Source organism: Sceloporus occidentalis, unplaced genomic scaffold, assembly GCF_023333645.1.
Source record: "Sceloporus occidentalis isolate IW3139 unplaced genomic scaffold, rSceOcc1.0.p SCAF_320, whole genome shotgun sequence".
NCBI classification, from domain to species: Eukaryota; Metazoa; Chordata; class Lepidosauria; order Squamata; family Phrynosomatidae; genus Sceloporus; species Sceloporus occidentalis.
This window is the reverse complement of record NW_028317300.1, coordinates 401,145-423,753: the sequence shown is the minus strand read 5'-3', so window position 1 is coordinate 423,753 and position 22,609 is coordinate 401,145. Positions and strand designations below refer to the sequence as shown.

General features: G+C 42.4%; 1 protein-coding gene across 1 annotated transcript in view; it reads right to left on the bottom strand.

Moving 5' to 3' along the window:
- Nucleotides 1-20,045, bottom strand: part of LOC149274814 (tetraspanin-4-like) — an 81,777-nt gene extending 61,732 nt beyond the window's left edge. The window contains exon 1 of the mRNA XM_089505244.1: nt 19,707-20,045. Within this exon, the coding sequence (XP_089361370.1) occupies nt 19,707-20,045 (339 nt within the window). The remainder of the gene's footprint in view (nt 1-19,706) is intronic.
- Between the last annotated feature and the right edge of the window lie 2,564 nt (nt 20,046-22,609).

The window sequence follows — 22,609 nt, the reverse complement described above, 5'->3', positions numbered from 1 at the left end:
AAAAAGGAGGACAGTGGGGGTGTTTGGGAGGACAGCAGGATAGCAGCTGAAAAATCGGGATTGCCCTGCATACAATTGAACAAATTAGAGGTATGCAGGTTGCAGAATCAAGAAGTCATCTGGATTATCAACTAGCAGTATTGCTGGGGCATAGATGCTATTTATTGTCTTAGCAAACATTCCCATTTCCATGGATCATTTCATGTTTGAGAAAGTGCTTGCGACATCCCTAGCTTCCCTTTCCTTTCCTTAACATCAGATGATGAAAGAGAAGAAGAACAAGTCACCAGCTCTATTGAAAAATAAAAGCAGCTCAGATACCCTCTCTGCCCACCTAAGTCTGTTGATCATGCCAAGAGATACCTGGCAGAATGTGACTTTTGGAATAAAAGCACGTGAATGTGTCCATTCCATTCTGGCAGCTGCATGAAGCACATTATGTTTTACGATCACAGCTCTGCCAGCCTTTCTTCTGCAATGTACACATGCAAATTGTATTGCGGTGACATTTTCACAGCACCCAAAGGACAGGAGTCAAGAGGCCCTTACACAGACCCATATTAATATACGACTGTCAACCGAATAAAGAGACCCGTACAATGCATACGTTTTAAAATGGAAGTGATGTATTTTAAAAGCTTGGTGGGGTTTTTGATAAACCTACACACATACCTGAAAACTTTCTATATGAGCCGACACTTGAAATATTAACCCGTTAATAGCCTATATGTTATCCATGTTATCCAGTCCTCATAGCGGCCTTGACGTATCATTATTTAAAGATGCACTTCATTGAGTCACCTGCATTCAAGCAGGAATAGCAACCATATATACCAGCAACAAAAGCACAAACTGGAATTTATTACAGCAGTGTAGAGAATCTGCCCCCTCGGCACAGCCTAACTAGCGTAAATGGCTCAGTTCCCTGTATCCAGCCTACTGAGAAGCAGCACATTAAGGGGCCGATCTGCCCTGGGTTTTGTGGCAGGGGGTCTGCCGCTGCCCTAGGCCAGAATATATCACGGTGATGTTCACTGAAGGTTATGACAGCAATACACATAGCGGCACATCGTGCCCTGTCAATACTGGTTGAATTATGGAAAGTATTACTTATTAATGATCATTGATTTTGTTAATCCTTAGATGGAGAACTGTAATTAAACACTGATTAAAATGTATAATTTTTTTTATATAAATTTATAAAAAACACAAATTTCAGGCATTATAATAAGAATGGCCAAACAGCCTCCTTTTCCAAAAGGCAGTCAACAAGTTGCATTGGGAACTTTTCACACTCAGAAGGGTTAAATGGACATTTCCTTTGGGGAAGAGCGCCTGCTTTTATCAGCCTGATAAAGAAGAAGCCTGTTTCTAAGCAAAAAGTTATTTGATTTATAATGTCACTGGCAGGTGGCTCAGACAGAGATCTCTTTTCATCTCCCGCCTGGTGAAGAAGTGTTATGACACCTGAAGGAAACAGTTTAAAGAGAAGAATCCGCCAACGTGAACAAACCTCCCACGCTGACCTTCTGCTGAATAACACACCTTAAGATGAGGGTCCTTTAAATGTCAGCATGCAAATCAACACACATGCATGTAAATAAACAACACACTGAAGGATGTGTCTCATTTAAGCCAGATGCAGCAATCTGACTGCACGTGATTAAAATAAACTAGTAGTAAAGCAGGACGGGGCAGGTGAGGTAGGCAGTAGCAGCCCGGAGAGACAATGACTGCTGCTTTAGCTGTCACACAATCACACTGACAGACGGAGAAACCTCATAGCTGGGGCAGCTTGCAATATTGTGTACATCATATATTCTACGGATTTTACCCAGAAAGTAGACAACAGACGCAACGCCTCGCTACACTCACTCCTCACCCACATTATGCCCACTTCGGCCCCTTTCCAAGGCTATACGGAAGGGTCATAAATCGTGAATGTAGACAGCATTCTGTCACTTTTGTTGCCCAAGTAAAGATTCTTTAACGCAGGGCTTGACAAATTTGTTGTGAATCTAGGCGCCAGCTAAAAAAGTTAGGAGCCAGGATTTTTTTTTAAACTAACAGTTGGTCAGGAGTGATCTGATCATCATCAGCCCACTTACTAAACTCACAGCATTTGACCTGGAAGCACCCTGGACTTTCAGGTCAGTGCTGGTTTTTGTTGTTTTTTTTAATTATTTTTGATATATATATATATTTAACCCTTTCAATGCTGATGTTCCATTGGAGCACAGCATTGACTGATATTTAGTCCCCACAAGCTTGTGGGGACAAATGTTAACCCCTGCAATGCCACAAATGTGTTATATACAATTGTGGAATTGAAGGGGTTAACGCTGCACTGTCGCTCTCATGGAGCGATCAGGCAGCAGGGGGGTGTTGGGGCTGGCCTCTACACTCATGTGGAGACAGAAGAACCCTCTCCCCCTGTCCCTGAAGCTGCCTCTGGCAGCTGGGAAGCAATTGCTGGTCTATAGATGACTGCTGTAGGCTTCCATGCCTATAGGAATCATCAAAGGGCTTGTGGGGGGGGCTCGTTTTTGCTGTTGCTGGCCTGCCTGGGCTTCCAGGCAGGCCACCAGCAGCAGAGCCCCGTACAAAACGGGAATTAACCCCTAAGGGGTTAACGCTGCCCTGTCGCTCTCATGGAGCGATCAGGCAGCAGGGGGATGCACTGAACCCCCTTTCCTGAGGCAGCTGAAAACGCTATTGCAGGTTTTCCTGCAATCACGGTTTCAGCCTACAGAATCACTCCGTGGGAGTGATCTCAGGCCCGGGGGCGGGCTCTGAGTGGCTGTGCTGTGGTGACGCGGGGGCATTTTTTTGTGGATGTAAGAGGCTGACAAACTCCTAGACGCCAGGACAAAATTCTGAGTCGCCATGGCAACCTGGCGCCTGGGATTTGTCGAGCCCTGCTTTAACGTGAATCCAAGAAATCACTTTGTACATAAACGGTATGACCAACATTATGCAACCCCCCTCCTAATTATTAAGTTTAGGTGTTTTAGCCACATACATTGCTAACAGGTGTATAAAATCAGCACATAGGCAGCCATCTCCATAGACAAACACTGAGGAGCTCAGTGACTTTAGATGTGGATCTATCATAAGATGCCACCTTTACACAAGTCAGCTTGTAAAAGGTCTGCCCTGCCTGATCTGCCCGGTCCACTGGAAGTGCTATTATTGTGAAGTGGAAGCATCTAGGAGAAACAACAGCTCAGCCATTAATCCCCTGTCCGCTGTAGCATCGCTTACTACAGAGATCCAAACTGCCTCTGGAGGCAACATCGCCACAAGCTCTGTGTGTCGGGAGCTTCATGAAATGGGATTCCAGGGCCAAGCAGCTGCATACAAGCTGAAGATCACTATGGGCAATGCACTGGCCTCTGGAGGAGTGGAAACGTGTTCTCTGGAGTGATGAATCGAGCTTCACTAACTATGGCGGACAAATTTGGGTTTGGCAGATGCCGGGAGAACACCTCAATGCCTACTGTATAGTTTGTAGGATGTGGATAGCCATATTAATCACTATGTATTTGGAATGTATGTCCAACAAGCTCATATAGGCATGACGGACAGGTATCCACATACATAGTCTGCATCGGGGGTGTCCAACCTGCGGCTCTCCAGCTGCTGCAGGACTACATCTCCCATACTTCTCAGCCAGCTCCTTAGCAACTGGGGGCCGCAGTACACAAAATAACACAAGGATAGTGACTATGCAAAGAAATGGAGATTAGTGCTACGAGTATCAGAATTCCAGTAGTCAGTGGCAATTTCATCATCACTTGTGTGACTGGATCTCCCATAACAAGTGAAGAACAGGCCCTCATTAAAATCATAGCTGTTCTGTAAGGTGATTATTTTAAAAAATTTTCTTATTTAAAAGGGGGCATCTGGTCCCCTTGTTACATTTAAATGTAATCTACCATACAACACGTATTAATCTGTAGGGAAGTTTATATTACAACACTAGGTACACAATCCGCAAGAGATAAGATGAAGGACCGAGTATTCACCATAATTATGTGTAATTATGTTAGAAGTTATAAATTACAATATGCAACGTTACAAGAAGATCCAATTTAATACTCCAAATGCAATCATGTCTAATAATTATACATTTTTTCCTAACCTCGACCCTGACTCTGATCTCTTCCATAATGTGTACAACATCAAGATTAACCAGCTAATGTTCTAATTTCAGCATTGTAGAATGATGAGAACGTTTAGTATAAATCCATCCATCCAATCAAATGCTCTGGTTTGTTTTAAATTAATGAAAATTAGTGAGAAAAAGCACAAAGACAACAAATGGACAACTTAATAATGTTCTATGGACCTTCTGAAATCTTACTTTTTACTTCACTGAGAGGGTAGAAGATGTCTCCCACCATAAGTAGTAAAGGCTAATATATATTGAGCGGATTTCAACATGCATGAGACGGGAATAAAGCCATCCCAAATCTAAGACGAGACCAAGGACTGAGTAAGAGTCATCAGGAAAAACAGGCAGACTAGATGGCCAAATGGTTTTACGAATGTTGGAATGCTTATAATACGGCACTTTGCCCTGGGGTAAATCATTAGCAGAGGCATAAGTTGTTGGTTGTTTGTTTTTTTAATAATTGGTTGCTGATCTCTAGGTTTTATAATACCTTGTACCTATGATTTTATCATAGTCTTCAACTGGAAATATCTCTATATATTATGCTTTGCTATATATATATATATATATATATATATATATATATATATATATATATAGCAAAAGCAAGCAAAGCATAAAGTAGGTCTGAGAGAAGGAATTGAGACTTTTATTAATATTATTGTTTTTGTGCAATGAAGGGGAAAGTTGAGAAGCAGCATCCCCCAGCAGCTCACCTGTCTCCTAGGCTTTCTCGCGCAGAATTCCCTTTCTATTAAACACATATTAAGGAAAAGCAGACATCTGGCTTTAATGCTCTCGGCTTTCTTTAGTTTTCTTCCTTCTCAAATACATATCGTTTCCCAGATGCCCGACAGCGAAAATTACCAGCGTAGAAAAAATAAAAAAGACCTATCTGTCCTAGGTTTGAAAGGAAAAAATAAGCATAAATATATACATTTTTCAAACACTAGATAAGGAGTTGGAGAAAAAAACAACAAAAAACAATAGAAATATGACAGTGGCAATAGATCAGCGTAATGGGACCGCACAGAGATTTGTACGTATTTGTATATGTTTAACTTGACGCTTCGGGTAAGGATATAAGACAGGGAGGCAGAGGAGAAGAAAACTAGTTTTTCGGAAAAATAAAGGTGTCTTGGGGGCTTGGAGGAAAATACATTTTCTAATTAAGTGCCATATCTTGACCCCTAATGCATTGCACTTGGGACCGGCGTGCTTGGTGGTGAAGTGCTTGGGATGGATGGCTCGGAAGAGGTTTTGAACAGTTGTTAAATACTAAATTATTTTGCGTACAGAAATGTGCGATGGACGCAGACAACCCCCGCTGCTAGCCACGCCTCCTTCCTGCTGCAGCGGAAGTTGTCTACGCGAATACTCAGAAGTACCGGTAAGTGGGGCGGGGGGGGGTTAGACAAGAGGATCCAGGTCCCCTGCAGCATTTGCTCTGAAAAAAACCTTGTCTTATAATCGAGCAAATACGGTACATAACATTTGCCAGGAACAATTCCCAGTTTACTCAACAAGAATATACCCTACCAGTAAAAATGATATCCCCCAGCTTTTAGTGGTTCCTACGCCCATGGATATAGTTTAATGTACATCATAATATATATTATAAGTACACATGTATATGATATACCATAAGAGCTTTGTTACAATTTCCTTTTTCAACATGGAAATGAAACATTTTTATTACTGATTGAAAGTTGACTTTGTGTATCTAATATCGGCTCAACAACCAGTAGTTAGATAGTAAAGCCCATATAGCTGATTATTGGCTTGTTTTGTACTACAGATTTCACTTTGTTTACTTTGGATACATTGTGTTGTTATGGAGAAATCTTGTCAGTTCTAGGGCTTTATGACATCATACATACTGCAGCATAACAGGCAGTGCATGCAAGGCACAGTACATTCAGTTGACTTGCTACCAGTTGGACTGCTTGTTATAGTCTGCGTATTTTAGTATTGACAAACCGCGATTAACAATGGCTGAAGGAGGATTTTACAACGAGCCTCCTCATCGGCTATGCGATCGGGATGGCAATATACACATGATGACTCTATCAGAACTGAGTTTGGAGATGGATTCCTTTGCAGAGATCCCTCCGACTCCTCTATACGACCGAGATGGCGACATACACATGAAGACCGTGTCAGAATGGAGTTTGGAGATGGATTTCTTTGCTGTGATTCCTCCAACTCCACCAACGCCTCTGTACGACCGAGATGGCGACATACATATGCTGACCCTGTCAGAGCTCAGCCTGGATATGGATTTACCTGCTGAAAAGCCTCCAGCTAAAGTGACAGCTAAGGAGAAACTGGCCAGTTTCTTCAGGAGGCTGTTCAAGCCACGGAGATGCAAGGCAAAACTCATCTGCATTTGCGTTTGTGAAGTGGAATAATATTCCTTTAAAGACCTGGGAGAAGTGGAACCTCTTAGATTCTTCCCTGTGATTCCCCCCCCCCCCCCATTATCCTGTTCCCAAACCAAAATGTTCCATTAATAAACAAAAATGACCAAAAATGTATTTATTCTAATGTGTTACATTTTTCTCTTACTGTCTATCATTACTGATCTACAAAAGTCTGTTACATTATTTTGTAAACCAATGAGTTCGGCACCGGAGCACTAAGGTGACGCCTAAATACGATGTGATGCAGACTACGGTTCTTTAATATGTACATTTCTTTCTGTAGACGGAATTATCACTACGCCGGTTACAACAAATCTCATAAGCAGGAAGGACGGCTACAACGGGTGAGCGAGGAAGTGTTATGGGGAAAGAAAGGATAAAGAATGATGGAGAGAGGATAAAGGATGGATGGGATTAAATTCTAGGGGCAGAGGTGTAACGCAGAGAGAGGTGCACTCTGCTCTGGTTATATGTTCCCTAATTTCACTCCCGCGATAGAAACCTATAACCCTTGAATCTGATGGTAGAGAAGAACCCTTTGGTGCATCTAGTCTAGCTGTAAAGACTCAGACCTTAACTAGTCCTTTGTTATGTCTTAGATTTAGGAGCCACATGTCTATCCCTAGCCTTTCTAAGATTTGGTTATTTAAATTAAAATATCAGCCTAAAACTCTATACTATAGAGGTCTATGTTATAAATAATAAAAAAGAGGTCAGAAATGACAGGATGGTATCTGCTTTCTTTAACATACACAGGGCTTAAGATCCAACCTAATCCATCTCAAGATGCAGAGGGGTCAAAGGCTGCATTTAGAAATGTGGCATTTCAGAAGAATGGGAACAGCAATTGACATGGGGGAGCCACAGTGCAAAATTATATCACTGACCTATGAGTTTAAATGCAGGCTCAATATATTTCATTTATGTGGCTGCTAGTGCTAATTGACTGGGATGAACACTAATTCTTGACAGCAGGTTCACATCAGCGAAATATCAACTCACTCCAATGCCATACACTTATACACACACACTCAAACACCACACCGTCGCTCTAACATACACTTACACATACATACACACTCAAACACCACACCAAAACACCACACCGCCGCTCTAACATACACTTACACATACATACAAGTCTAACACCACACACATACACTGCTTATACATGTATTGATTCATATACCGTTACAGACTGGACGATAAGGTATTGCGTTATGTGCCCTGTAGACTGATTCCGGACAGGCTAAAATTGATAGGAATCTGAATTTCCATACTGAAAGTTTTGTCAGCATTTGTGCCGGTGTGAAATATTCTGCATATTTATTACGCTTTAAATGTTGTAGCTTCATAAATAAAAGATTAAAAACGAGAAATTACTAATGTTTCTCGTGCTCAGCCATACTAAATCAGTCTGCAACAGGTTTTCCTGAAGCCTCTGCAATGACAAAGTCATTAAGGAGAAAGGGGGTAGATGATGAGGGGTGCTTTAAGCCTACATGTAACCCAGTCTGTGTGTGCATACATAGAGTGAGGCATGTATAGGGAGCATGTAAGTGTTGTCTGCTCCCAGACCACATATGCGGAAAGGGTTAATGGCATCACTGTATTTCTGTAGGATCTTTTGTTTTGTTATAATCTAGGTGATTGTGCATTACTTAAAGCATCATTACCAGTGGTTTTAAGTGGAATAACTGAAATATATTCCAAACTTTTGGTTGATTTTCAGTGGCCCGATTCTGTTTAATAAAGAACTGTTACTTTTCCGAACAGGATACTTTTTTGTGAGGAAATTGTACATATACACAAAGACACACACACACATATATACCATATTTGCTTGATTATAAGACGACCCCCCAAATCTGAATATTAATTTAGGAAAAAAAGAAAAAGCCTGAATATAAGACGACCCTATAGGAAAAAAGTTTTACCAGTAAATGTTAATTCATCTAAACTAATTTTTTTTTATGAAAGCTATGATTGAGAAAAATATTTTGGTTTTATTTCCTTCTATTTTCCAACCTGCCCCCCAGTTATCCACATCTGCCCCAGAAATGCCTTATACCCCCTATATGCCACTGTGCCCCATGATATGCCTTTTAACCCTCTAAATGCCACTGTGCCCCATGATATGCCTTTTAACCCTATATGCCACTGTGCCCCATGATATGCCTTTTGACCCCCTATGTGCCACTCTGCCTCCAGAAATGCCTTATACCCCTATATGCCACTCTGGCACTTAGAGGGTTAAAAGGTATATTATGGGGAAGAGTGGCATATAGGGAGGTTTAAGGCATTCAGGAGGCAGAGTGGCGTATAGAGGGTTAAAAAGGCATTTCTGGAGGCAGAGTGGCATTAAGGGGGTTAAAAGGCATTTCACAGAGCACTCTCTGCCTCCAGAAATGCCTTATTGCCCCCCCATTTAACACTCCCCTGCCCCCCCCAAACTTACCGGTGCTTCTGACTTCCCTGTCATGTAGCCGGGGCAGCGTGTAGATCCCACGCACTTACGCTGCAGCCGGAAGTAGGCGTGGCTAACAGCGGGGGTTGTCTGCGTCCACCGTGCAGACCTTCCCCGACTGTCAGAGATCAGAGTTCCCCTGGATGGCTCGGAAGAGGTTTTGAACAGTTGTTAAATACTAAATTATTTTGCGTACAGAAATGTGCGATGGACGCAGACAACCCCCGCTGCTAGCCACGCCTCCTTCTTGCTGCAGCGGAAGTTGTCTACACGAATCGCGTAGACATCTACACGCTGCCCCAGCTACACACCGGGGACTCACAAGTACCGGTAAGTGGGGCGGGGGGGGGGGGGGGGGACAGGAGGATCCAGATCCCCTGCAGCTGCGGGGGATCTGGATCTTAGTCGTCTCATAGTCAGACCTATTTGAGGTCTGATTATAAGACGACCCTGATTATAAGACGAGGGGTATTTTTCAGACCATTTGCTCTGAAAAAAACCTTGTCTTATAATCGAGCAAATACGGTACATAACATTTGCCAGGAACAATTCCCAGTTTACTCAACAAGAATATACCCTACCAGTAAAAATGATATCCCCCAGCTTTTAGTGGTTCCTACGCCCATGGATATAGTTTAATGTACATCATAATACATATTATATGTACACATGTATATGATATACCATAAGAGCTTTGTTACAATTTCCTTTTTCAACATGGAAATGAAACATTTTTATTACTGATTGAAAGTTGACTTTGTGTATCTAATATCGGCTCAACAACCAGTAGTTAGATAGTAAAGCCCATATAGCTGATTATTGGCTAGTTTTGTAATACAGATTTCACTTTGTTTACTTTGGATACATTGTGTTGTTATGGAGAAATCTTGTCGGTTCTAGGGCTTTATGACATCATACATACTGCAGCATAACAGGCAGTGCATGCAAGGCACGGTACATTCAGTTGACTTGCTACCAGTTGGACTGCTTGTTGTATTCTGCTTATTTTGTTAATTGACAAACCGTGATCAACAATGGCTGAAGGAGGATTTTACAACGAGCCTCCTCATCGGCTATGCGATCGGGATGGCAATATACACATGATGACTCTATCAGAACTGAGTTTGGAGATGGATTCCTTTGCAGAGATCCCTCCAACTCCTCTATACGACCGAGATGGCGACATACACATGAAGACCGTGTCAGAATGGAGTTTGGAGATGGATTCCTTAGCTGTGATTCCTCCAACTCCACCAACGCCTCTATACGACCGAGATGGCGATATACATATGCTGACCCTGTCAGAGCTCAGCCTGGATATGGACTTACCTGCTGAAAAGCCTCCAGCTAAAGTGACAGCTAAGGAGAAACTGGCCAGTTTCTTCAGGAGGCTGTTCAAGCCACGGAGATGCAAGGCAAAACTCATCTGCATTTGCGTTTGTGAAGTGGAATAATATTCCTTTAAAGACCTGGGAGAAGTGGAACCTCTTAGATTCTTCCCTGTGATTCCCCCCCCCCCCATTATCCTGTTCCCAAACCAAAATGTTCTATTAATAAACAAAAATGACCAAAAATGTATTTATTCTAATGTGTTACATTTTTCTCTTACTGTCTATCATTACTGATCTACAAAAGTCTGTTACATTATTTTGTAAACCAATGAGTTCGGCACCGGAGCACTAAGGGGACGCCTAAATACGATGTGATGTCATAAGAACATTTCATGCAGACTACGGTTCTTTAATATGTACATTTCTTTCTGTAGACGCAATTATCACTACACCGGTTACAACCAATCTCATAAGCAGGAAGGACGGCTACAACGGGGTGAGCGAGGAGGGGAGGGGGGAGGTTTTATGGAGAAAGAGAGGATAAAGAATGATGGAGAGAGGATAAAGGATGGATGGGATTAAATTCTAGGGGCAGAGGTGTAACACAGAGAGAGGTGCACTCTGCTCTGGTTATATGTTCCCTAATTTCACTCCCGTGATAGAAACCTATAACCCTTGAATCTGATGGTAGAGAAGAACCCTTTGGTGCATCTAGTCTAGCTGTAAAGACTCAGACCTTAACTAGTCCTTTGTTATGTCTTAGATTTAGGAGCCACATGTCTATCCCTAGCCTTTCTAAGATTTGGTTATTTAAATTAAAATATCAACTTAAAACTCTATACTATAGAGGTCTATGTTATAAATAATAAAAAAGAGGTCATAATCTAACAGTAGAGAGTCAGATGCTTTCATGTAATGTAGGGAAGTTTTGATTAGCAGAATTAGCAAAATCCCAGCAGAAGTGGCAGAGACTAACACGGTGAGGAAATGTAAGCATGCATGAGATAGGCATAACTACTGCATAACTACTGAATCTACATCAAGACCTTTACAACTGGAAAAATGGGCAGGTTGAATGGGTCGAATGACCCCCATGGCCTAACACAAAACTCAGATTAGATGTGGCCAATGTTATATATATATATATATATATATATATAACATGATAAAAAGCAACACATGATGAAGTTCAAGATGAGAAAAAATTAATTGACAGTCTGGAAAGGGTTACAAAGCTGGACGGGGAAACCACAGTATGAGCCATTCTATACAAATGGAGAAAACCTGGAACAGCGGTGAACCTTCCCAGGAGTGGCCGGCCGACCAGAATCCCTCCAAGAGCAAACCACTTATCCAGGAGGCAAATCACTTATCCATTAAAATAATTTTGCCCAGAAGAGTGGACCAACATTCCTCCACAGCAATGTAAAAAACGAATTGCCAGCTATCGCAAATGTACAGTTGCCATTGTTTCTGCCATTAAACTCACTCAACCTGTAGCCCGGCAGGTTACTCTTATGGTGAGAGAGATGTGAAATGTCAGGCAAACACTACGCTGCTCACCCTTCTCTCATTTGAAGGGTTAATGCAAACATGTAATTTTGTAGGGGTTTTAGAAATGAGAACACTGAATTAGAGTTTGGGTTGAGTCATTGATGGAGTTGTTTATGATCTGGTGATGTAGGATTGATGATCTCTACCTATTGGAAAATACTTGTTATGCCATTTATTGCATTTTAGAATAAAAGTTGATGTGGCTCATATTCTTCTGAACTTTGCTATTTAGATATAGCATCTGGAGCATCATTCCTACGAAACACTTCTTAATAAACGTTAGCGCAGGGAAACATTCCTACTGCTGTTGAATACCTGTATAACTGCCAGCAATCCTGAATCAGCTTGGATAATACCAACACCTCACCTATTGCTTATTCTATCAAATGCCAACAGCCTTTTCATGCAGAGCGCACATATCTGGAACTGTTAATGCAGTTAAGAGGAGGGAACGGGGTATTCACTGGGGAGAATCCTTCTTCTGCGTCATGTAAACCCCCACCCCCCACATAATGTTGGTTAAACCCCTTCTGACATCTCCTGCTCCAGCAACCTTACCAAATTAGTGATGCCTGAACCAATCAACAACTCAGGATTCGAGGGGTTAATAGAATGATGGACACTGGTCATTTAGTGACAAGAAGCAGACTTTAAGAAGATTAGCCCTTAAACCCCCAATTAATGTGTCTGTTAATCCTCTCTCGTTGGCATTAGCAGAATCTTGCCTGAGTAGTTGGAGATAATCGCGCTTGTTCTGATCAGAGCCGTTTTACTCGACGTGCACACTTTGATGCCAGTATGTGCATTAGAGAACCTGACTTTGAATGGCAGGCATTGCCCGATAGGCAGTCAAATGGAAATCCAAACTAAACTATAAATCTTGCAGTCATGACTAATTCCAAACCTGTCACGGTTAAACATGAAGGTATTAAAATACAGTCTTGGATCTTATCCCTTCCTTCAAGGGAACATATGGCTGGACGCGTGGCAGGATATTCACAGGACTTTTAGGTTCAGTACAGTACGACTAGAGGACATTTCCTGATGTTTATACACGTTACTTTCACATTTAGGGTTTTCAGAAGAACTGTAACTCATATCCACCAATCAATTGTAGCTTCTAGAAAAGAGGGACATCAAAGGAGGCGATATAGAGAAGAGGAATTTGGATGCCAAAAAAGGAAATTACTGTCTAATCTGGCTTGAGTATAAACTCCGGGGAGTTTGGGTCAAAATGTCTAGCAGATGGTTGAATATCTGTTTTGGGACAGATCACTGGGTAATTTTCTGTTCAGTGAATAAGCAGGCGTTGAAACGTTTTATTCCATGTGGGTTTTGCCAAACCTTATTCCAAACCTTGTGTCATATAGATATATTACCTGACAAAGAAGATGCAGCCCTGCTGCAGCAGATGCCCTCATCCTCTATTATATAACTGTTCTTGCCACTGATTAGCTGCTTTATACAGGGAAGTGCTCTTATTTTGTGGTATGGGCCACAAGAAAAATTCAACGGACCATGCAGCGGATCGTATGCGTGAACATACATATAATGACCCTTTAAGTTGCATCTCTGTGCTTGTGCAGTAGTACATATCTACATGAATGAGAGTTGATTTCTCATTGTAGTCACTGCTTGTGCAGGAATGTTTCCAGTTATACCGTTTAACCATAGCGGGGACGTTACAGTCCATCCACAAACAGTTAAATGGTCCTTTGCATGGGTTGTTAATGACTTTGTGGCTTTGTATATTGTCATTGCAGAGGCTTCAGGAAAACCTGTTGCAGACTGATTTAGTATGGCTGAGCAAGAGACACATTAGTAATTTCTAGTTTTTAATCTTTTATTTATGAAGCTACAACATTTAAAGAGTAATAAATATGCAGAATATTTCACACCGGAACAAATGGCAACGATGGGACTGCTGACAAAACTTTCAGTATGGAAATTCAGATTCCTATCAGTTTTAGCCTGTCCGGAATCAGTCTACAGGGCATGAAATGTTCTTGTGGCATCACAAGTCACCCATTTATATTTACACTTCACCCTAATGAACTAATGAGCTCAATGGTTTAAAAGATAATAGAACAGACTATTGTAATGATAGACAGTAAGAGAAAAATTTAATACATTAAAATAAATAAATTTTTGGTCATTTTTGTTTATTAATGGAACATTTTGGTTTGGGAACAGGATAATGGGGGGGGGATCACAGGGAAGAATCTAAGAGGTTCCACTTCTCCCAGGTCTTTAAAGGAATATTATTCCACTTCACAAACGCAAATGCAGATGAGTTTTGCCTTGCATCTCCGTGGCTTGAACAGCCTCCTGAAGAAACTGGCCAGTTTCTCCTTAGCTGTCACTTTAGCTGGAGGCTTTTCAGCAGGTAAGTCCATATCCAGGCTGAGCTCTGACAGCGTCAGCATATGTATGTCGCCATCTCGGTCGTTCAGAGGCGTTGGTGGAGTTGGAGGGATCACAGCAAAGAAATCCATCTCCAAACTCCATTCTGACACAGTCTTCATGTGTATGTCGCCATCTCGGTCATATAGAGGAGTTGGAGGGATCTCTGCAAAGGAATCCATCTCCAAACTCAGTTCTGATAGAGTCATCATGTGTATATTGCCATCCCGATCGCATAGCCGATGAGGAGGCTCGTTGTAAAATCCTCCTTCAGCCATTGTTGATCGCGGTTTGTCAATACTAAAATACGCAGACTATATCAAGCAGTCCAACTGGTAGCAAGTCAACTGAATGTACCGTGCCTTGCATGCACTGCCTGTTATGCTGCAGTATGTATGATGTCATAAAGTCCTAGAACTGAGAAGATTTCTCCATAACAACACAATGTATCCAAAGTCTACCTTAAAACTCAGTAATAAAAATGTATCCTTTCCATGTTAAAAAAGGAAATTGTAGTAAAGCTCTTGTAATATCAGCAAAGGCTAATTAGTTAAAATGATATGGTTTAATGCACATTATAAACCAGGAGTTTAATTAAAATATATGTGTGCATTTAATATATATCATGATGTACATTTAACTGTATCATTTAATGAACGATCAAATATTAGAGCATTTTTGTTTATATATCATGAAATATTAATTTAGGAAAAAAGAAAAAGCCTGACTATAAGACGACCCTATAAGAAAAAAGTTTTACTAGTAAATATTAATTCACATGCAAACTATTTTTTCATATTTAATAGAAAAATTCAGAAAAATGCATTTTTTGTTTTTATTTCCTTTTATTTGCCAACCTGCCTCCAGTTATGCACATCTGCCCCCCAGATATGCCTTATAGCCCCTTATATGCCACTCTGCATCCCAGATATGCTTCTTGCCACCTATTTGCCACTCTGTCCCCCAGATATGCCTTATACACTCCTATATTCAACTCTGCTTCCCTGATATTCATTTTAACCCCCTATATGCCACTCTGGCTCCCTGATATTCCTTTTAACCCCCTTTATGCCACTCTGGCTCCAGAAAGCCCTTATGCCCCCATATGCCACTCTTACCCTCTCCCAACTTACCAGTGCATCCCTAGACTAGATTCCTTGGTGTGTAGTGGGGGGCAGCCGGTGGAGGTCTGCCCGATACTCGCAGACAACCTCCTCTGCTGCTGCCGGTACTTCCATGAATGAGCACCGGAAGGTCATGTGATGCCAGCACTCCCTCATAGAAGCCCCAGAGGAAGTGCTGGCAGCAGCAGAGGTTGTCTGCGCGCATCGCACAGACCTCCACCGGCTGCCGGAGAGGAGGATCCAGGTCTCCTTCAGCGCTGCTGAAGACGAGTATATACAGTATTAAAGGCACTTTAAATGTGTCAGTTCTAAGTATTTTTGCACTTCATATCCGCTTAGTTGGAAAGACGACTGAGTGAAATGTTGTTGTTGTTGCAGCCCCTTCTCTGTCATTCACCTCCATCTCCTTTCACCGCCGGCTTCTCTTCTCTGAACACACACATAGAATTTGGGGCATATAAGAACCATTCGACTAGGTCCGGACTGGTCATATGCCACACCTGGCAAATGCCCAATGAGCCACTGTCCAACTGCTCCAGAATAGACATATCCTGCAGTGCGCGGCCACTTAAAGGGCAGCCTGTCATATTCAGCGGTTGACTATGCTTAAGTTATTAGGTGGCTGGTGGCCTTAAAGTGCCATGGGCTACATTATTATCTTCACTCAATTCAGTGATTCTACTAATTACGTGCAAAATACTCATTACTTCTTCTCAAACTACACACTTCAAACGTATGCAAAACACACATCAACTAAAGGGAAAACTGAGATTATGGGTAAACAGTATTTAGAGTGTTGCGGATTTATTTATTTTAAAAGCTGGTTAATAATGTGTACAGGGGCAATTAGAAGTGTTGTTTAGTGGGAAATAGAGGGAAAGTAATACATGCCGTGTTATGGAATAAGGGGGTATAGATATGCACGCAGATATAGTAAGTACAGGTGGAAGACTATGGTCTGTACACTGCTCACACAAATAGAGAACATCCCATACAGTCATTACGGAGGAGTAAAGAATGACCCTCTAACCCTGTGATGAAGCCCCCCATGTCTTGTAGGGCCCCAAGGATTCTTAATATACAAGTGAGCCCTTTGATGATGCAACTGACAGTGACTGCTAATAATTTCAGTGACTAATACAAGACATTGTCAAGGGCAAAATTATCCATTTAAGTAGAAGAAGGAGTTGGATAAGGTAGGGAGAGCAGAGGTCTCAGTTATCAGACAACAGATTCTGGATTGTGTCTTTGGCTGCAGCTCTCCTCTGAACTACTCAACCAGGATTGGGCAATGGAAACCATTGGATGCAAACATGTGTCTTTGTAAAAAGGGTCTTGGAATTTTACGTAAAACAACCAAAAAAGGTCGATCTAGTTGCACATAAAATGTCTCCCATAATTCTGAAGCAAGATATGGAGAGAGTACCCCCGCATCATTTTGTTAGGACATGTATCATGGTGCGAGTTAAGTCAGCCTAGCCCGTCAGAGTGTAGGACTGTAAGCTTGAGCCAAGCCGGCTCAAAATCCTTCTCGTTTGATATTTTGGAATCTACAGAAGCTTCCGAGCATGTTTCTTTATGTAACTGGTGAGTCCAGCTTGACTTGCAATGCCAGACAGGCCATGCTCAGCGTCTAACCTGGTCTTAGAACATAACTCTCGCCATTCCACTGCCCGACTCTCCCCCTTGTAACGACAACGTACCTACAACAACAATCATTGTACCATACCGTCTCTGTACCAGATCATTGGCTCCTGTGACTTTAAAGAAAAGATCCATACACAGATCAGTCACGTACGGATGTTTGTACAGTATAGGACTGTGCTAGAGGTGGCACCATGGTCCAAAAATACCCTGCCCTCTCCTGTAAGCACTTAACGGGGATGTTGAGTGAAACTGATAAAACTGCACTGGGAAACTGGGAAAAGCCCTAAGGTAAACTGATCAAGGAGATGCCACATAGATATTTGGCTACAAATAATAATTATAATGATAAAAACCCAAAGCAAACCATTAATCAAGATGACAGGAGCAGTACCTCACTGTAACAGCATTAACCTGAACGCTAGCCAAAAACGAGGACTGTCCTGAGAAAACAAGGACACGTGGGAGGTAAGAGGAGATTTAAAATACTGCGATACAAGAAATTAGAAGAGCTGCAGAAACGGTTTCATGGATCAACGATAGATAATATAATAAACATGGCTGAAGATGGTTTATGGGACAATAGAAGGTGCCGTATGCAGGGGGTTTTCTGCTGCCATCTGTTTTGGGGTTTTTTTTTACGTCTAGCAAACAATAAAATAATGCGTCCAATCATTCCAGATAATACAGTGCGGGTAACACTTTCATCTCTACCATCAGATATACATCACCAAGCACTGTTCGAACGGAGCTGAAACACACGGATTCCTAAATGGAACACAGCAGCAAAATGAATCCGGCTGAGCAGGGACGGAAGTTTATGGTACCGACTGGATCACACAGGGGACCCGGCGTGGCCGCTCTCTATGTGCTTAATGGCTCTGATTCCGTGTTTCTTCAGCCCGCAGGATGATCAGGACACAAGTGCATTGTGGGGGAGCCGAGTGTCCACTCCAGCTCCAACTGTGCAAAGCCCCGTCACTGACCATAAAGGGGTTAATAAAATGCATATGATCTAACCGTTTTCACCCGCTCACGCAATTATTAGTTACAAGTTAATACATAAAAAAAATGGCTAAACCACAAAAAAAGCAATGTATGCATTGTCACTTTAACTCCTTCAGTGCTGAGAAACAGCATCGTTTTAGGAGGAGGTGTGAATCAAACTATTCAGATTAAATGAAACCTCTGAAAAAGAAAGGATATAACGGACAGAAAAGACACGTATATTTGGGTTGCATTGGAGAATCACAGCATTAAAAAGGACAGCGCTGAATCCCCAATCACTTCACAGAAATAACTCTTAAATCAAGTAAAATTTGCCTGATTAAGATTTGATCAAGAACACTTGTCATGTGACACAAAAGGAGGCACTGAAAGGTCATTGCTATGGAAATCGAAAAAGCTTCTTAAAAGTTTCTAGCTTTGTAGACCTGCTAAGTTGTCTTCGCTTAACATCCTAGCGAGCACAATTCAGGTTCCATCGAAGTAGAATAGCGCCTTTACAATATGGAAATTGTTATTAATTCCACCGCTTAACCCCTTAATGACAAAGCCCGTACATCTTCAATGGGGTTAGGGACCGCCCATCGTCCTTAAGGGGTTAAGCACCCGCGCAGCAAGCAATCGGGTAACACAAGCAGCTAACTTATTATTGATTTATAAAGCGCCTTCATATTCTGCAGTGTTGTACAAGGGGTTAAAGCAAAAGGTAAAGAGGGCCACGTCCCGTAGATACTAGTTGTGTTGGTAAAACCTAAGGCTGACCTCCTAACCGTGTCCCTAAAATGACTTTAGCGGCACGGGATTTGGTTGTTAAATCGATAAAGACAATGTTCTTATTAAATATGTAAGTGGCAGCTGGGATGCTTTCGGTGCTCCAGCTGTTGCCCCCATGATATCATTAAGTTTCCTCACCAGCAGAACATCGCAGGAGTCCCAGCTCCACGTCAGCTGGGGGGACACATGTTGCCCGACGTTACTGTAACCCATCAAATATACGACTGGTATTACAAAATTTTAAACATCATATGGAACGGACTCTTCAGTTCCGTAACTGCTGATGTTATTAGGACATTTTCACATAATTTGTGTGTTCGGCAATAATCCCATCACTCCTCGGCTCATTACATCTACTGTTATTATTCCAGCTCTTTAAATTTGCACGAGATTGACTCTTGTAGCTATTATGTATGCCACCGTTATCACACCTCGGATTTCACACAGGACTGAAGCTTACAGCCATTAAACTTCCAGTAATTGTTATGCCGCGATCGCCCTCGTGCTTTAATCCGGACATTTCAACCAAACATGCGTGCAAAAGTTTAACCCCTCAAACTTGCAGGGGGTATAACATTATTTATATCCCCATTCCCTCCAAGCCAGTAACAAGACCCTCATCACTCACACATTTTCATGTACATCAAACAAATCTGTTAACCAGTGGTGAGCAGAAGCTTTTCATCGTGTAGCCATGACAGGGTTAAATACATTTCAGCCACCAGGTCATGCAAGACCCAAAGCCCACCATCCGCGTAAATTTGGAGCCCCCTCCATGTCCCACTGATTACCCCAGCAACTCACCCAGAAAAGGAGGTTGAAGACGAACATGAGATATTTCATACACTGCAGGCAGTTCTGTGCCATCCTGCACCTCTTCAGCTCTAGGAGAAAAATGAAGGAGAGATCCAGGTAAAAAACCACATACTTATTCCCTTTCGGGGACGTGTACTTTGATTTAGTAGCTTTTGGACCCGGATTGGTGTGGAACCCAAAGAAAGAGCCACCAGCGGATGCCCCAAACTGCCCCCCGTAAAGGCTGCTATAGCGTCGGAAGGCACCCCCTTTGGGCAGAGAGTAGTCTTTACTGTCCAGAGATGGGCTGCGATGGTAAGTGGATTCATCGGTGCTGGACCGTCTCATGGCTCAGGTGGGTGATCACAGGGCAGGGGAGGGGTGGAAACAACAGCTGCCCCAACAGTATTGTTAATCCATGTACAAAGACAAAAAATGTCCCGTTGCCACAAAAATCACAGGATACACTTAGGAAAAAGAAGCACTTTTCTTTAGTCAGAGTTATGACTGTCAGCACCACTCTGCCCATCAGTCTCCAGTAAGCTCAGCCATGTCAGCTCTTGCCCCAAACAGAGGAAGCCCCTAAAACATTGAGTTAAGAAGGTCCCCTCTCCCCTCCTCTGCATGTCTCCTGGGGGCCTCCAAGGTGCAGATGGCATGCCCTCCGTCACCCCTGCTGCAGGTCTAATTGCCTCCGCTCTTCCTTACTCCTGTCTGATCTCGCCTGCGCATACAGAGTGAGCTTCATTCACTCCGCTCTCATCCCTTCACCGTAATGCTTTACTCCCTCTCTGTTCTCTATCCCTCCCACTCTTTTGACATCCCCCTGTCTCCTTTTTTTTCACAGGCAGAGAAGTGATTTCTCTGTGGTCCACTCCTTAAACCGTATACCGGCAAAGAGACAATTCCCTTGCATTCCCTTTATTTATGCATGCTCAGCACTCTCTCCGCTTCTCCCTATTGCAACCAATCGCAAAATTATCTTGGTCAACCATCACAGTCTTTAGGTTGGGTTGAGAGGATCTGAGAGGACTGTAGGGGGTTAATCAGCCAATACCAAATAATAATATATAATACATGTACTTTTAATAATTCTGAGGTGTAGGTAAATAAAGAATATATATCCCTCAAGTAAAACACATGCAGGGACACGGCGTGCTAACAAGAGTCTATTGCACAATAAATAATGCCAGAGGGCTACATTCAGCTCCATAGCTTTTAGAGACGTGTGAATATACATATACGCTGCATTTGACCGGAAGGGTGCGTATAGAAGGTACGCGCACTGTGGGATGCAGCACTTTATATTAATAATAACCGTATAAATATATTTAAACAATCACAATTGGTACTAGAGGTGCGTTTTCTATATACATCCATGGTGCTGAATTTCTCTATACGCGTTGTGAAGATGGTAAAAAAAAATAAATAAAATACTGCATTGCAATATGGTTTAGATTTTATCTGCGAGTTTTAAACTCGTCAATTAACATCGGGTATTATATAATGCCAGAGAACAGCTCCCTGGATTGTAAATAGTTAGCCCTCTATAATGAAGCGGAATATCTCTTCTGTTAATAATTAAAAAGCACAGCTAATGCACGGTGATGTGTGTGTGTGTGTGGGGGGGGTTTCACCTAATTAGCATACACGGTGTATAAGCATCCCTGGGCATTATATGAAGACACCGGGAGGTTCTATATGCTTCCGCCTCTTGACACTGAAAGAACTTCTTTAGAAAGCTAGATGTATGCATGCTTTCACAGAACCGCTAATGACCATGCTGCAGCGGATAACGCTGTGACACAAACTGGATGGAGCGTAGCCCTGAGAGCACACATTGTCTGCTCCGCTACGGCTAATCTCCTTGTTACAGGAAAGAAATAATAATAGCAACAACGCAGCAGCACAAACACTCAAGCAGCAAAATATAGATAAATAGAGGGGAGCGAGGAGGAAGGGTAACAATATGGGAAGGGGTAGAATGCAGGGGACAAACAAGTGCATTGAGAAAGAACAGCGTGGGGGCAGCATGGAAAAGAGAATGAGGTCTATAGATGGGGAAAGAGAAAGAGGGCGCCGTACCAAAGAAGCAAACAGGGAGGGAGGTGCATGGAGAGAAGGCAGGATGGAGGTAGGAAAGAATGAGAAGAGATTGGAGAGAAGGTAGGATGGAGGTAAGAAAGAATGAGAAGAGATTGGAGAGAAGGCAGGATGGAGGTAGGAAAGAATGAGAAGAGATTGGAGAGAAGGTAGGATGGAGGTAAGAAAGAATGAGAAGAGATTGGAGAGAAGGCAGGATGGAGGTAGGAAAGAATGAGAAGAGATCGGAGAGAAGGCAGGATGGAGGTAGGAAAGAATGAGAAGAGATTGGAGAGAAGGCAGGATGGAGGTAAGAAAGAATGAGAAGAGATTGGAGAGAAGGTAGGATGGAGGTAGGAAAGAATGAGAAGAGATTGGAGAGAAGGCAGGATGGAGGTAAGAAAGAATGAGAAGAGATTGGAGAGAAGGCATGATGGAGGTAGGAAAGAATGAGAAGAGATTGGAGAGACGGCATGATGGAGGTGAGAGAGAGAAAGGAGGGTAGAGTGAAAGCTGAGTGTAGGTGAGAGAGGGAAAAGTGAATGAAAATAAGGCAGGCAGGATGGATGTGGAAGTGAGTGGGGAGATGGCAAGGTGGAGGTGGGAAGAGGAATGAGCAGTGAGGGTAACAGAGATAGAAGGGAGTGGAGAAAAGGCACAGGGCAACAGAGAGAGGAGTGTGGAGAAAGCACAGCTGGGGGTAACAGAAGAAAGTGCATGTTGGAGTGTGACTTCAAGCAGAAACCGGATCAATGCTTAGAATTTAGATGTGAGATATAGGTGTAGGATGCAGAATAATCTGTAATGCCCTAGTGCCCCTTCAAGGTCTC